This window comes from Pyrgilauda ruficollis, unplaced genomic scaffold (assembly GCF_017590135.1).
Source record: "Pyrgilauda ruficollis isolate IOZ18807 unplaced genomic scaffold, ASM1759013v1 scaffold12, whole genome shotgun sequence".
Taxonomy (NCBI): Eukaryota; Metazoa; Chordata; class Aves; order Passeriformes; family Passeridae; genus Pyrgilauda; species Pyrgilauda ruficollis.
The window spans coordinates 2316792-2330498 of NW_024510321.1; the positions used below are offsets into that span (position 1 = coordinate 2316792).

At 42.0% G+C, this 13707-nt stretch overlaps 1 protein-coding gene across 1 annotated transcript in view; it reads left to right on the forward strand.

The window, feature by feature from the left end:
• Window positions 1–8734: 8734 nt before the first annotated feature.
• The window catches only part of DLEC1 (DLEC1 cilia and flagella associated protein), a 32956-nt gene continuing 27983 nt past the window's right edge, over window positions 8735–13707 (forward strand). Inside the window, exons 1-8 of the mRNA XM_041488840.1 lie at window positions 8735–8875; window positions 9660–9800; window positions 10342–10498; window positions 11022–11132; window positions 12042–12193; window positions 12450–12667; window positions 12906–12987; window positions 13370–13457. Coding sequence (XP_041344774.1) covers window positions 8735–8875; window positions 9660–9800; window positions 10342–10498; window positions 11022–11132; window positions 12042–12193; window positions 12450–12667; window positions 12906–12987; window positions 13370–13457 — 1090 coding nt within the window. The remainder of the gene's footprint in view (window positions 8876–9659; window positions 9801–10341; window positions 10499–11021; window positions 11133–12041; window positions 12194–12449; window positions 12668–12905; window positions 12988–13369; window positions 13458–13707) is intronic.

Below are 13707 nucleotides of genomic sequence, written 5' to 3' on the forward strand. Positions count from 1 at the left end.
TTATGCTGTCACCTATCCTTGTGCCCACCATGTCATACTTGAATTGGGAAAACTTCACCCTCCTTGCTGTCTCTGGCCACTTGCTTGGTGGAGCAGAAGGGGAGAATCCCCATCAGACATCTACTTTTCTACAGAAATAGCGGACAGACTCCTGCTTTTTATCAGTGTTGGATCTCCTTTGGATGAAAGATAAAAAGGGCTGCCCTGCCAAAACTTAAGACAACCCAACAAACCAGCTTTGGCTGCTTAATGAACAGTTTCACTTTAAAGTGTTGAAAGCCTGTGGAGTTTCAGCACACAACCATGCCAGGAGGACGTGATGGGACATGCTGTCACTGGTTTCTGCCTTGTATTCTTCAACTGCAATCAGGATGAAGACCTGATGCATTTCATTCCAAGGTGCCAGCTGCAGGTCAGGTTAAAATGAGCTTTGAAGGGTTTTTCACACTTTCTAATGCATTGAGGATAATTCTGTGCTTCTGGGGAGATGCAGGAGTGTGTATTTTTAAGGCCAAGTGCTATCAAAAAAGAATTTGCCTATTCTACTGAATACCAAAAAAATGAAGGAACCCCCAAATGCAAAAAGTTTCTTGTATTAGGTAACTGGCTCTTTCCAGGTCAAAATCAACACTATAGTGAATTTCATGTGAAAGTATAGAACCTTAGGTCATACTTTGATTTTAATTGGTTGCTGACAGTTTCTGGGTGCTTCTGTTTTACAACTGTAAAAACAGTACTTGGCTGTGTAAACACAGAAGTCTCCGTGTCATCTCAAGTGCTGCAGGTTGTCCCAGCTGGCCACCTGGTTTTATTCTTCAAGGCTGCCAGTCCCTACAGCCCTTGGATCAATGTATGGATCCTGCCAGACCCTAGTACATGTATCATGTATCCTTGGGCATCTTACATGACATGGGGGCAACTGTAAGCAGCACTGTCTTAAGAGCAAAATCTTCCTTTGGGAGACTTTTCCCTACTCAGACCCCTAAGGGAACTCCTGTGTTAGAAATAAGCCCCAAAATGTTAAAATATAATGTAAGTAGCTCCTAGAGTAGCCTGCCCAGAGATATGTTATGATACAAACACAATCAGCTCAATAGATGGGTTGTTAGGTGTGGGTAGGGCATAATGGGGAGAAAACCAGTCATTTTGGGACCTCCACACTGGGGCTGCTCCTTGTCCCAGTGCCTGCAGTGAAGGCCAGTTAGATGGCAATAAATGAAGGAAAATTACATATACATATACCTTGTTTCATGATTTCCTGGGCATGGTAAAAGGGTACCACTGCTTTTGTCCTGCTATCCTGGGCAGGAAAGAAGATGCTGATTTTCTAGGCAGGACCCAGTTCCTCTGGCTGGTGAACTCACTGCCTTTGATCCACTGCAGGGCTTGCATGGAAAAGCACATACAAGCCTGATGGTTTGGCTGAGCCAGCCTTATCTTCCCCTACCAGCAAAAATGAAATAATACACTGGGAAAGTGAGGTGATAACACAGCTGTGCATTTTGCTGATGACAGACTCTGCCTGCCCTCAGGACATCACCACCTCTCACTCTCTCCCATCCCAGTGGGATGGATTTTCTTTCTCTCATACCAAGTTATCTTGACTGCTACAAACACTATTTCCAGTGAGATTCCTCCCAGTCCACAGGAGCTAAGGCACAGTTTGGAGAAATTACAAATGAGACCAGACCTCTTTAGTAAACTAAAATCTCTTCATTTTCATTCCTGTCACCAATTCCAGGTTGCTATAGCTTCACTCCCTCTCCTTGTCCTCTCCTTGCACTCCAACACTTTGCAGCAGATGACATTCTGTTTCCTGGGATGAATTTACTTATTTACTTATGTCTCAAACTACCTTTGCAAGGTTTTTAGAAATAGCTCTAGCAAGCCATACTCATGTTGTCCCAAAGTGAATAAATAGCCTCCTTGAGATGATGTTTTGAAATAGAGCAAGATGTTCTTGGTCAGTTGTGCAGCCCTAATTCAACTGGCCTTCTGGGTCATTCATCTGTGCCCAAGTTCCTGGGGATAAAGTGATAAAAATCCATTTAAACCTACCCTATTCATCACCCTGAAACAACATCACCAGGAAAGATATTGTTTGGAGCTTGGCCTAAATTAGCAGTTTTCTGGGAACTGAAAATAACTCAAGGTACAATGTAAAAAGCTTTTCTCTGGATGTTCTTCTTAGAGGGGTTGGGATTTCTTTTTCTTCTGAGTTAGGTGGCAGTTCCTCATTGTTCTGCACTTTACAGGAGGCAGATTTTGAGTCTTCTCCATCTTCTACTCCAAATATTCAGACCTCACCCCATTGTTTACCAGCCAAGGGCCTTGTTCACCACATCCTCACATTACAGACACCTGGAGCACAGACAGGCATGCAAGAATGATTTGCATTTTCCCCTCTAACTAATTCACCCGATTCACTCACCCAAACCAGGAGAGCAGGGGAATGTCTGCAAATCAGTTGTGTCTGACAGTTTGCTGAGAAAACACTTGCCAGATAAAGGTAGGAAAAAGAAGCTTAATTCCTTGTGCACAAGATGACAAGACAAGAGGGGTAACCTGGTAAAGTACTGAGGCACTGAGACAGCACAAGACAGGCCCAAACCATGGTTTTCTGACAGCCATAGCCTGCATGAATGAGCCCAGACAGGTAAATCACAAGAGGATAAAAAGTAAGTAGGAGGGTGATTTCAGACAGGAGCTCCCAAGGCTGACAAGAAAAGCAGAAGGAACAGACTGCAAGTTTCTCCTCTTCCAAGGTTTTTTTTTTGCATTTATAGAAATCCTAGCTGCTGTGTAGAAAGAACTTCCAAAAGAAGTGAAACCCAGAAGGCAAGAAAGAACCATATTTCCTACTAAAAAGTGTCAATCATTGGGTTATTCCCAGCAGCATAAATTAGCTGCTGTGGAGTTCTGCCATGGCATGCCAGATTGCTTAGAGGACAGAAGAGGTTCATACAAACCTAATTCATGTATGTGTGTGTGTGTGAATGTGTGTGTGTGTGTGAATATACATATATATGTATCTATATCTATGCAAACCTGGAATCTGGGTGCAGACATCTCCCCAGTGATGCCCCTGAAGGGTGGATGAACACTATTAAGCATCAGTTAAACATTTTTCTACAGCAAAATCTTTAAGATCTGGAGAGATGAAGGCTGTGATCCACCACCAGGTACCAAGAAATGGATTTCTTCCAAAAGTAGCACTCAGTAGAGCCTTTATGATCACAGGTGAAAATATTATGAAGTGTGAAAATGCTAACCTTATTCTTTAATTTGGGGACAAAAGGTATATCTGTCTCTATAAGAAGAAGCCAAACACTGGCTTTTAAATCTATTTCCTTGTTAGTTTTCATTGACTCCTTATAAATAATTGTTGGAACTCCATATACTCATAGGAACGAAAAATGAAAATCTCTAATTTTAACAAAAGATGTCACTGGGTTAAATTGTTTTGGGTTAGAGGTAATAACTTTTGAGAAAAGGAAGTTAGACTCTGTAATCCAATAACCCTCTCTGACTCAGGGATCTGGGAACACGTCAGTGGAGTGGGAACCCCTTGTTCTGCTCTGCCTGAGTGTAATTGTGTCACACCTGCACTGTACCCTCCAGCTGGACCCCTGTGTGGAGGGAAGTGTGAAGGATCCCAGGATCTCAGCGTGGAGGGGAGCATGAAGGATCCCAGAATCTCTGTGGAGTGGTTTCAGGGAGGATCCCAGGATCTCTGTGTGGAGGGGAGTGTGAAGGATCCCAGGGTTTCTGCGTGGAGAGGTTTCATGGAGGATCCAAGGATCTCTGCCAGGAGAGGTTTCATAAGGATCCCAGGATCTCTGCAGGGAGAGGTTTCATGGAGGATCCCAGGATCTCTGCGTGGAGGCGTAGCCCATTTCCAGTTTAATTAGAGTGATGTATCTGCCCAGACACTGCCAAAAAGGGATGACTGGTCCCTTTGTGTATGCATTTTCCACATGCTTCTCCTACTTGTTGGGTGTGTCTGGTTTGCAAATCCCATGTGGCCTGAGTGAAATTACAGCATAAGTATTTCAGCAGAAGCACAGCAATACCTCACTGATATGTTTTAGAGAGGGACAGACTTCTAGGTACAAGAAAGAAGTGCAGGAAACACAGAAATGCTTAAAATCAGGAAATGTATACTGGAAGCAAGTGACATGATTGGCTCATGTCAGGAAAGGGTGACAAAATAATGAAAAACATCCAGGAGAACTGGAAATGACCACAGCACATCCAGCAATGTCACATCTGTAAGACACAGACTGTCTCCAAACCAGGACATTTGAAGAAAAAAAAAATTGGCAGGACAGGAAAGCAGTGCATTGGGAGAAACCAGCTTTTAGAAACAGAGTTCTTTGGCACTTTCCACCTGAAAGTGAAAGGTTATTTCTCCATTTTCCTCATCTGCAAATTTTACTTGGGTTTTAAAGTCATTCTGTGGAGGTTGGCTTTAGCTCTTCTTCAAGAAGAAGGAAGAAGGAGTGACTTCCAGGGTAACATGCAAAGGAGAACTGCATTCCAGTCATACCTGTTTGGCTGCATCTGCAGCAATTACAAGTTAATACATAGTTTTGCCAGCGAAAAGCATTTTACCCAATACACCGGTAAGAGAATATGCCAGATTGCATAGATGGAAATATTAATGCCTGCTCAGTTGCCTGATCAAAACAAAGATTTAATGCAATGTCTGCTTTGAAAGGCTTTCCTGAAAATATGGAAACCTTAACAGGACCACTGGAGGGCAGCAATGTCAAAGTGAATCATTCATCACTGCGCTTCTGGGAATTACTTCGTGAATCCCCCCCCAAAAAAAACCTTAGCAAAAAATTATAAATAATTAGAAATAATTTTCTACTGCCCAGATGCAGGCATACAAATCAGGGCAATGCCTCCAGAGCAAAAGGCAGCACTGCAGTGTCAGTTCCCTTGATCTTCCACATCTAAAGAATGCCACCTGAAACCTGCAGGACTTGTTGCCAGAAAATGCTAAAAATATTTTTAAAAATGTGGAGTCTTGATGCATTCTGAACCCCAAGAATTTGTGTTTTTTTTTAAAAAAAAAATCAATATACAAGCGAAGGCTATTTTGTATATCTTTGTATATATATGTGTGTGTATATATATATATATTTGAATTATGTTTACATTTGAAATAGGTACATATTTCTAAATTAATCCATACTGTTGTATGGGGGGGAAACCTTTGATTTTTATTTTTAAGAGTGTCCTAAATTTCATAATTTCAAAGAAACCTTTTAAACATCAAGTGAGTGGAATCAGTATAATGAGTGCTCCCTCTCTAAAGAAGTCCACTGACATTAGTGAGGATTTTGGGATCACTAGGAAGATAAATGTATGAACTTTTCCCCAAGCATTGAAAGAATGCTATCATTAGTCCAGTGTTTGCACATTTAAGGAATACATGTTCACAATAATTTAAGATTTTAGTTAGTCAGACACAGTAGTCCATTGGGTATAAATACAGAAATAATAAGAAATGTACTGGCTGACTAACAGACCCAGGACATTACACCTATCTATATTTTTTATAAAAGAGGAGTAAGGTAAATAAAACTGGTATAGAGCTTGATATTTTTGTAAAAAATGTAAGATACAGTTCCACTCTGCAATTCTGCTATATCCACATTACCTCTTGCTCAATTACTGAGCTCCCTGTTTGTATTTAAATCACATCCAGCTATTTTATATGCAAAGATGTTATTTTCAGTCTTAGAACAAGGAGAAAGAAGGAGCTGGCTTGTCCTATCATAGTGTCATTTGGTACCTACATGCCTGAACAAATCACCTCCAGGACTCTGATTTTGTTAGATTACAACAGGAAGGACTTCTGATCATGTGGCTGCCAGAAGAAAGAAGGGGTTTGGACAACAGAGGAACTTTGAACAGTCCCCATAGGATAACAAAGAATGTGTAGGGACCACCTGGGGAGTGTGAAAATAAATACAGAAAAGCAATATGATCCTGAAAAGACATGGAGACTGCTTTAAAAAGTGGACTAATCTGTATTTTAGCAGAATTTATGATTCCTCTAAGGTCTGTGGCAGGCATTTGGGCATATTTTATTTCAAATTAGCTTGTTCCTGGTCCTGTAGACTGAGAGCCCATTAGCTGATGGAGCAAATCAGGTGTTCCTGAAGAGTTCAGTTTCAGATTAGTTTCCTCCAAGAAAAATCCCCCTGTGCTGCACCCTGCAACAAGGTGGGGCTCTTGGGAGTCTGTTCAGATCCACACATCCAATCCAAACCTAAAACCCACCATAAAATCCAGCCTTACATGGTACACAGGGGAAATCCAAGGTGAAACACCTGGTAGAAGTCATACATAGCAATTAGAGAAGGTGTACATCTACACATATAAATATTTATACCTGTATATTTATACCTATAAATGTAGGATAAAATTGCTAAAGTTGCTGTTTGGGTTTTAGGTTTTTTTTTCATTCCCTACACGCATGAGTCTCTCTTCAGCCTTTGGAACTTAAATATCTTGTAACGATGATAAAGAGGATGATATAGATGCAAATTGTTCTTAATGTTCATCATATTTTTATGAAAATGTGTGTTTGTGACATATTGATATGTGAATTAAACAGTTCTACAATAGGAACTGTGGCATGTATTTTTTAAGTTTATCTGAGTAAATGATGATGGCATAAATATGGGACTCTAAGGAAAAATATCCTATTGTCATATGGGAAACAACTGTGCACTGGTCTGGAACAGTGGTTTACAACCCTCCTCCTGATCCTGCAGTTGGCTTCTGGGCAGATGGATCTCACCTTCATTTCCAGATTTTGAAAAACAAAATCCAGCTTCTAAGCTGAGATGATGTGCTTGGCAAGTTACTGAAAGACAGTAAAGATGAAAGTACAGAAAGTTTTTTCCACAGTCAGTTTTCATGTGCTTCTATATACTGTTTTAAACAAAAACATCTGCTTTACTGTCACCATTTTAAAGGCTGGGAAAGAATTCTTTTTTAAAATGCTGGATCTTACTAATGTTCCAGTTAGCAAACAGATGTTAAAATCAACTGTAATAGCACATGATGAGAAAAGTTGGACTTCTAATACGGAAACGTGTTAAAATGTGCACGCAGTGAATTTTAAAGGCGAGAACCTACAAGCCTGCACAGAAACAAAATTGTTTGAGAACACAAGCTGGAAAAAGGAGCAGCTGAGGGAGCTGGGGGGGTTCAGCCTGGAGAAAAGGAGGCTCAAGGGGGACCTTCTGGTTCTGCACAGCTCCTGACAGGAGGGGACAGCGGGGGGGGGGGTTAGGCTCTGCTCCCAGGAATAAGGGCAGGACCAGAGGAAACGGTCTTGAGTTGTACCAGGAAAGGTTTAGGTTGAATATTAGGGAAAATATCTCTGCCAAAGGGTTTATCAAGCATTGGAATAGGCTGCTCAAGCCAGTGGGGGAGTCACCACCCCTCGGAAGCCTTCAAAAAGTGCGTGGATGTGGCACTTGGTGACAGGCTTCAGTGGTGTTCTCAGCAGTGGAGTAATGGCAGGACTCAATGATCTTAGAGATCTTTTCCACCCTTAGTGATTCTGTGATTCTATGAAAGCTGTGAACCTTTTCTATTAGAAAGCACAGGTACCCGGTCCTATCCTTGTCAGACATCTGTGATTTCTCTGCCTTAGTCTTTGGAACAGGATATTGCAGATTTGCCAAGCTTTCTCTTGGGCAAGCTTCCCTTTTGCACGGGGAAATTAAAACCACAGCAGTGCCTCTGGCTTTAATTTCGTGTTTTATTCCAGACTTTGGTGAGCTGAGGACCTGAAGCTTGTGACACCCTGCAGTCTCAAGCACATGTGCCATATACCTAAAAAAAAATCCAAGTTGAATTTCAACCACCCCCATGGTTGCCGTGGGGTTTACACCCACTGCCTTTGGCTTATCTGCTGGTGGAAAAACACCTGTTGGTAAATTCCAATTATTTTTGCCATAGTTATTTTCCGTTCAGAGTGTAACATTGCCCAACTCCACCAATAGAGCCAAATTACCCTGTTAGTGATGGAGAAGCCCGGGGACCACAGTCAGGTTCCTTCACTCTGAGCAAAAAGAGTGGAGGAAGGGGAGGAAAAAGAAAGAAAGAATAAAAAGGCAGCAGGACAAGGAGAAAAATCTACACCGGGATGGTTTCTATGGAAAATATCACCGGATTCAGCGGAGCCTGTTGTTAGCAACCAGTGTATACAGCCAGGGCGCCGCAGGCAGAGCGGGACCATGGATGGGTTGGGGCTGCTGATGAATATTCCCATCTCCCAGGCCGGTTCCAGCGGCAGGGATGAGCCCAACCTCCTCGTCCCACGTGTGGGCCGTCAGGAGAGGACTCAGCCTCTTCCCTCAGCTCCCACCCGCGACCTGCACAGCGGCGCAGGGCCGAGAAATCCCCGCGATGTCCAAATCCCCTTCGCAGGTTTCAAGTCAATATTTTATTTCTTATTAAGTCACGAGGCTGCTGATCCTCAGAAGATCGCAAGTACATAGCAGGGAAGAGAGGGACTACGAGCCCCTCAGAGCCTCGGGGTGCCGCCCTCAGCCCCCCCGAGGGTCGGCGGGGCTGTGAGGGGCGATGGCGCCGGGGAAAGGGAGGCAGGGCACCGCCATTGCCCCGCCAGGCCGTGCCCTGCCCGCACGGTCACTCGGCAACGGCGGTGCCGGGAGGATGAGGAGGGGCCGGGCCGGCCATGGCTGAGGAGAGCCCGAATATCGGCACAGCGGATCACAGCGCCGGGCTGGGCATGGCTGAGGGGAGCCGCAAATGTAACACGCAGGATTCCGGCGCCGGGATGGGCACGACTGAGGGGAGCCGCAGCGGCGACCCCCAGGTAACGCAGCGGGGCTGGGCAGCACGGGCAGAAATAGTGTAGCCTCCAGCAGCACCACAGCCCTGTACACAGCCCCCGAAAACAGCCACACACAGAGACCTGTCCCCTTGGGACACACAGATACACGCATTCACAGAAACTCTGCTCCCAGAGGCCACCGTGCAATCAGCTTCACACACGGAGATCCCTACTGCAAACAGCCTCACGCACACACCCACACACACCCCTGCACACAGACTCCCCTGTAAACAGCATCACACACAGAGCACCCTGCAATCAGCTTTACACACAGACCCCGCCATGAACAGCCTGACAAACACACACCCACAGCCTCACACAGACCCCGCTGCAGACAGCCTCTCACATCTCTGCACACACAAACCCCCATACAAACAGCCTCACACACACCCCCCTGCACACACAAACCCCCATACAAACAGCCTCACACACACAAACCCTCGTACAAAAAGCCTCACACACCCTGGGGCACAAGTACAGGCCCTGCACAAGGACTGACACGCACACATATCACCTGTACAACACTCATATCTTCCTCCCACACACTCTCCCCACTCACACTGCCCCATCCCTGCACACACACTCACACACAGAGAACTGTGTCCATCATCATCACCTACATGTCCAGCCAGCACAGATACACAGTCCCACACACACACAGACATCCACATCTCAGTGTTCATGTGCACACACATCCCCTTTCCAGGTACCTTTTCCATCCTGTCTCTTGCTTTAAGCTCTAAACATGCTCATTTTCTTTCCCCAGGATATCTCCCATGTGCTGGCTAGAGCCTTTAAGGACCTGTACACTGGAGATGTTTTTGAGGTGGACATGGCAACAAACTGGATTAAGTCCCAAGGAGGAGACAGTGTTTATCAAGACAGTTACACAGATGAGCTAGAGAAGGTAAAAGTCCAAACCAAGTCAGAGTTTGGAGCTCTTTAGTCACTACTTAGATCTTCTGTAAAATAAAATTTAAAGGGAAGTGTTGATTCTACAACTGACTTTTTAATGGAAATTTACTTGAGCACAGTTTCCCACAGAACCTTTCAAGTAAGTTAATAGTCACATGATCCTTCATGATACTGTTATCTCAAGGTGGCTTTTCAGACACAGAGTACAACCAGTAAAAGCAGTAGCCTTTTAAATGCCTGTTGTACTGGCTGAAAACTTTTCCCTGTACCTGCTGATCAGTGGCCCAGGTTTCTTATCTTGTCATCACTCTAATAGCTGTTGTCAGTGCATAAAAGTAGAGGCTGATGCTGGATGGTTTGAGCCACAGGTGGTTTTTTTCTGTTTTGTGAATGACAGTGTTTTAGCAGGCCAGTTGATGCTTGTAAAGTGGTGATGTTTTACTAATATGTCTATGTTTACCTCTCAAAGACAAAAAGAAAACCTCTGCCTGTAACAGCTCAAATTTCTCTTGATTCACCCATGCCTGTGGCAGCTTCTGGCTGAGTGTAAGAGCCGACTGACAGAAGCTGACAAAGCAGAAGAGGAGATCATTCAGGCCCAGGCCCGAGCAAAAGATGAAGAGGAAAGGGTTCTAAAGCAGATGAAGATTCGTGCAGGGAAATATTTCCATAAACTGGGGCTGCCTCCAGGTGAGGATTCTGGAATGTTGCTCCCCAGTACATGCTTATGGTACCTGGACACCCAACTTGGGGTTGGCTTTACATCAACAGAGCAACTTTGAAAGATTTTGTGCAGAGGTTCAAGTTGAGTAACATCTGTTTAACACTGAGAAACTGAACAACTAGGTCATGTTCAAGGTGTTAAATTTGGATTGAGGGGTTACCACCTAAATATTACAAGCATACCTACCTTGATATGTAGCAGCAACAGATTAAGTATTTCTCCAATGGCTGCTTAGCTGGGTTTGAACTGAATTTAGAATTGTGGAGATGCATGTCCAAGTTTTGGGATTAAAATACCAGATTTTTTTTTCTATAATATTATTTCCTATAAAAAATACATCTATTATTCTATATAATATTCTTTTCTATAAAAATAATATTGCCTGACAGGGATGAGGCGTAAAAGCAACATTACTTTGGATTGATCAAGATAGTATCTTTGAAGGGGCTAATATTTTGCTTTTTTTGTTTGTTGGCTTTACTGTTGCAGTGGCATCCTCTTTTCGGTGGATTGTGGACAATGAACTTCTCAGAAAAAATAATTTAATCTGTCCTGAGGATTACATCACTGAGAAATTACCTGTTGCTAAAGCACCAAAAGGTAACTTTTGAAGCAGAAAGTAATTTAGACTTCTTAGAATACTCTGTATTTGAAGCACTGGAGGATGTAGCAGATCTGAGTATATTTTTATAGTTTTCTGCCAAAGCAGAAGTGATTCAAGTATTTTAAGCATAAGATTCCATGAAGAACACATTTTCAAAGTATAATTGATAAATTCAAAACTACTGAGTTTAGATGTTCTTAAATATGATATTTGATCATTATTGCACTTTATTTTACAGTTCTTCCCATCTCACACAAACACTGCATTAGTGTTCTGTCTCCATCCAATTTCATTAGCACAAAAGCTGCAACTACATCTTGTATCTAGAGAAGGGAAGTAGTTACATTAAAGTAAAAACTATTTTCAGTGAAATAAAATTGTATTCTTTATTTAGGGTTTAAAGTTTTCCAGTTCTGGAAATATATTGGTTTTATTTGCACATGAAGATCAGTAAGGAAAATATTTCGGACAATGTCAAGATGACTGCTTTTATTTATGTGTGAGCCAAGATGAAAGGTTTTAGGATCATTGAAATGAAGTTTTTCAGTCAAGCCAAAACAAACATTTCAGAGTAATCAACTTAGTCACAGATTTCAAGATCTGTGTTTTGGTTTTTTCCATTGTAATTCCAAACAAAGTGAAAAATGTCACTTTCCTTATAAGGTTAACATATCTTTCTGGGAGTAATATAAGTGTATACAGCCTGTTTAATTAGTGCTTCTAAAACTTTATTATTAAAACTTATAAGCTTCATTTGTAGAAAATAAATTCTAAAGGTACATTAAATTTTTGAGGATTTTTGCCAGCAACAAGCCTTAAAATAAATTCACACACCTATGCTTAGACTAAATATTTGTTGTTCATGTTCTCCTCTTACAGAAGTTTTGTTTTTCTTTGAATTGCAGGAGAATCAGAACCTGGATACCTGAAAGGGGCACGTAAACAACGTGCTTTTTCACTGGATGAGAGTGTCTACTTAACTGACAGTGTGACAAGTGCATCTTCAGCTCTGTCCTCTGTCCAAGACTCCAGCCTTGAGGCTAAAACCATCAGTAAGGTACATTTTACAAGTTACTTTTAGTCTACTTGATCTGTAGGGCCTGTTGCTCTTCCTGCAGCAAAGGGTGAATATCCACCCATTGTTTATTTGACACCAGTACTTAGATTTACTCTGTTAAAAAAGGGAGAAATACTTTATTTCTATGTCAGTTATCATTGCTGTGTAGCTTTAATTACACATGTGCAGCTCCCTTTTTCCTCATCCTCAAAATCACTGTGTTTCATGTTGCACTGTGCACTCTTGTTTTTCAAAGAAAACTAAAGACTCACAGAAACAAGCCAGGAAAGAGAGTAAGTCCTGGAAAGCAGAGGAATTAAATGAGTACCTCTCCAGACTTGAGAAAAGACAGAATTACTTGAAGAATCCACGCTTTTTCCCACCAAATACTCTGGATGGAGGCAAATCTCTTGTAATTTCTCAAGAAAAAGTGGAAGAAATCATAGCCAGAAGAAAAGCAGAAGATACCAAAGGGTATGCAGTGTGTGCAGTTTCTGGATTCTGGGCTGGAATGCACAGAGCTCCACTATAGAATTGCTGTGGATTTACCCAGAGATATTTTGAGCTAAATTTCTTATATAGTCTCTTAATAGCACAGTATGTCTGTATGACATTTTAGTTTTGCCAAAGGAGACATTTTGCAATTTCTTACTTTATCAGTATTTATATAAACAGGAAGTAAGATAATCTCTCTTTTTTTTTAATCTTTCAGTGATACCTCATTTGTTCCTGTGTTTCTTGCCAGTCCACCTTCTGTCCTGTTTTTGTATGATAAAGCTGGGCAGGTTTATGAGGTGAGAAGGTTCTTTGTAGAGAGTTAATTCTGCCTCCCTGAAGAATTATATCCTATCATGATCTACATATTTCACCCAATGTTTAGCCTTTCTGAATTTTAATAAAAGTCTGAGTTTCTTCTGTATATTGAATTTATGACCCTCTAACTTCCTTGAAGATACTCCATCACACCTGCCACTGACACACAAACCAGTGAAGACAAAATGGGCTCCTCTCAGTCTCTGCTTTGTTTTGGTACTGATTCAGCCTCTATTGAATAAACTGGATTTTGGGGTTGGTTGTGATGATGACGTAGTTAGTCCTAGCAGTAGTACCAGGGAATTGCAAATATTTTAATGAGTGATTGTAATTACCATGTAGCATTTTTTTTTTTTAATGAAGATGACTGTAGAGCTACGGAACATCACTTCAACAGGTCAACATGTAAGACTTATCCCACCCTCTACTTCAGTATTTTTCATTTGGCCAGGTAAGGGTTCTTTTTCTGCCTTTAAAATCTTAACACATACAAAATCTAATTTACCTGCTCTAACAAAGATTTTTCAGAGATATTCTGTTTTCCATAGTGCTCAGTTCTTTAGAAACTGACAGCTGACTTAGGGCCATTCACATGCAACTCAGAAGCAGATTGAGATGGTCTAGTGAGGAATTCAAGAAGACTAAATGAAAGTGTTTGATGTTAGATTAAAATGTGTCAGTGGAATACCTAGTTTGAATCT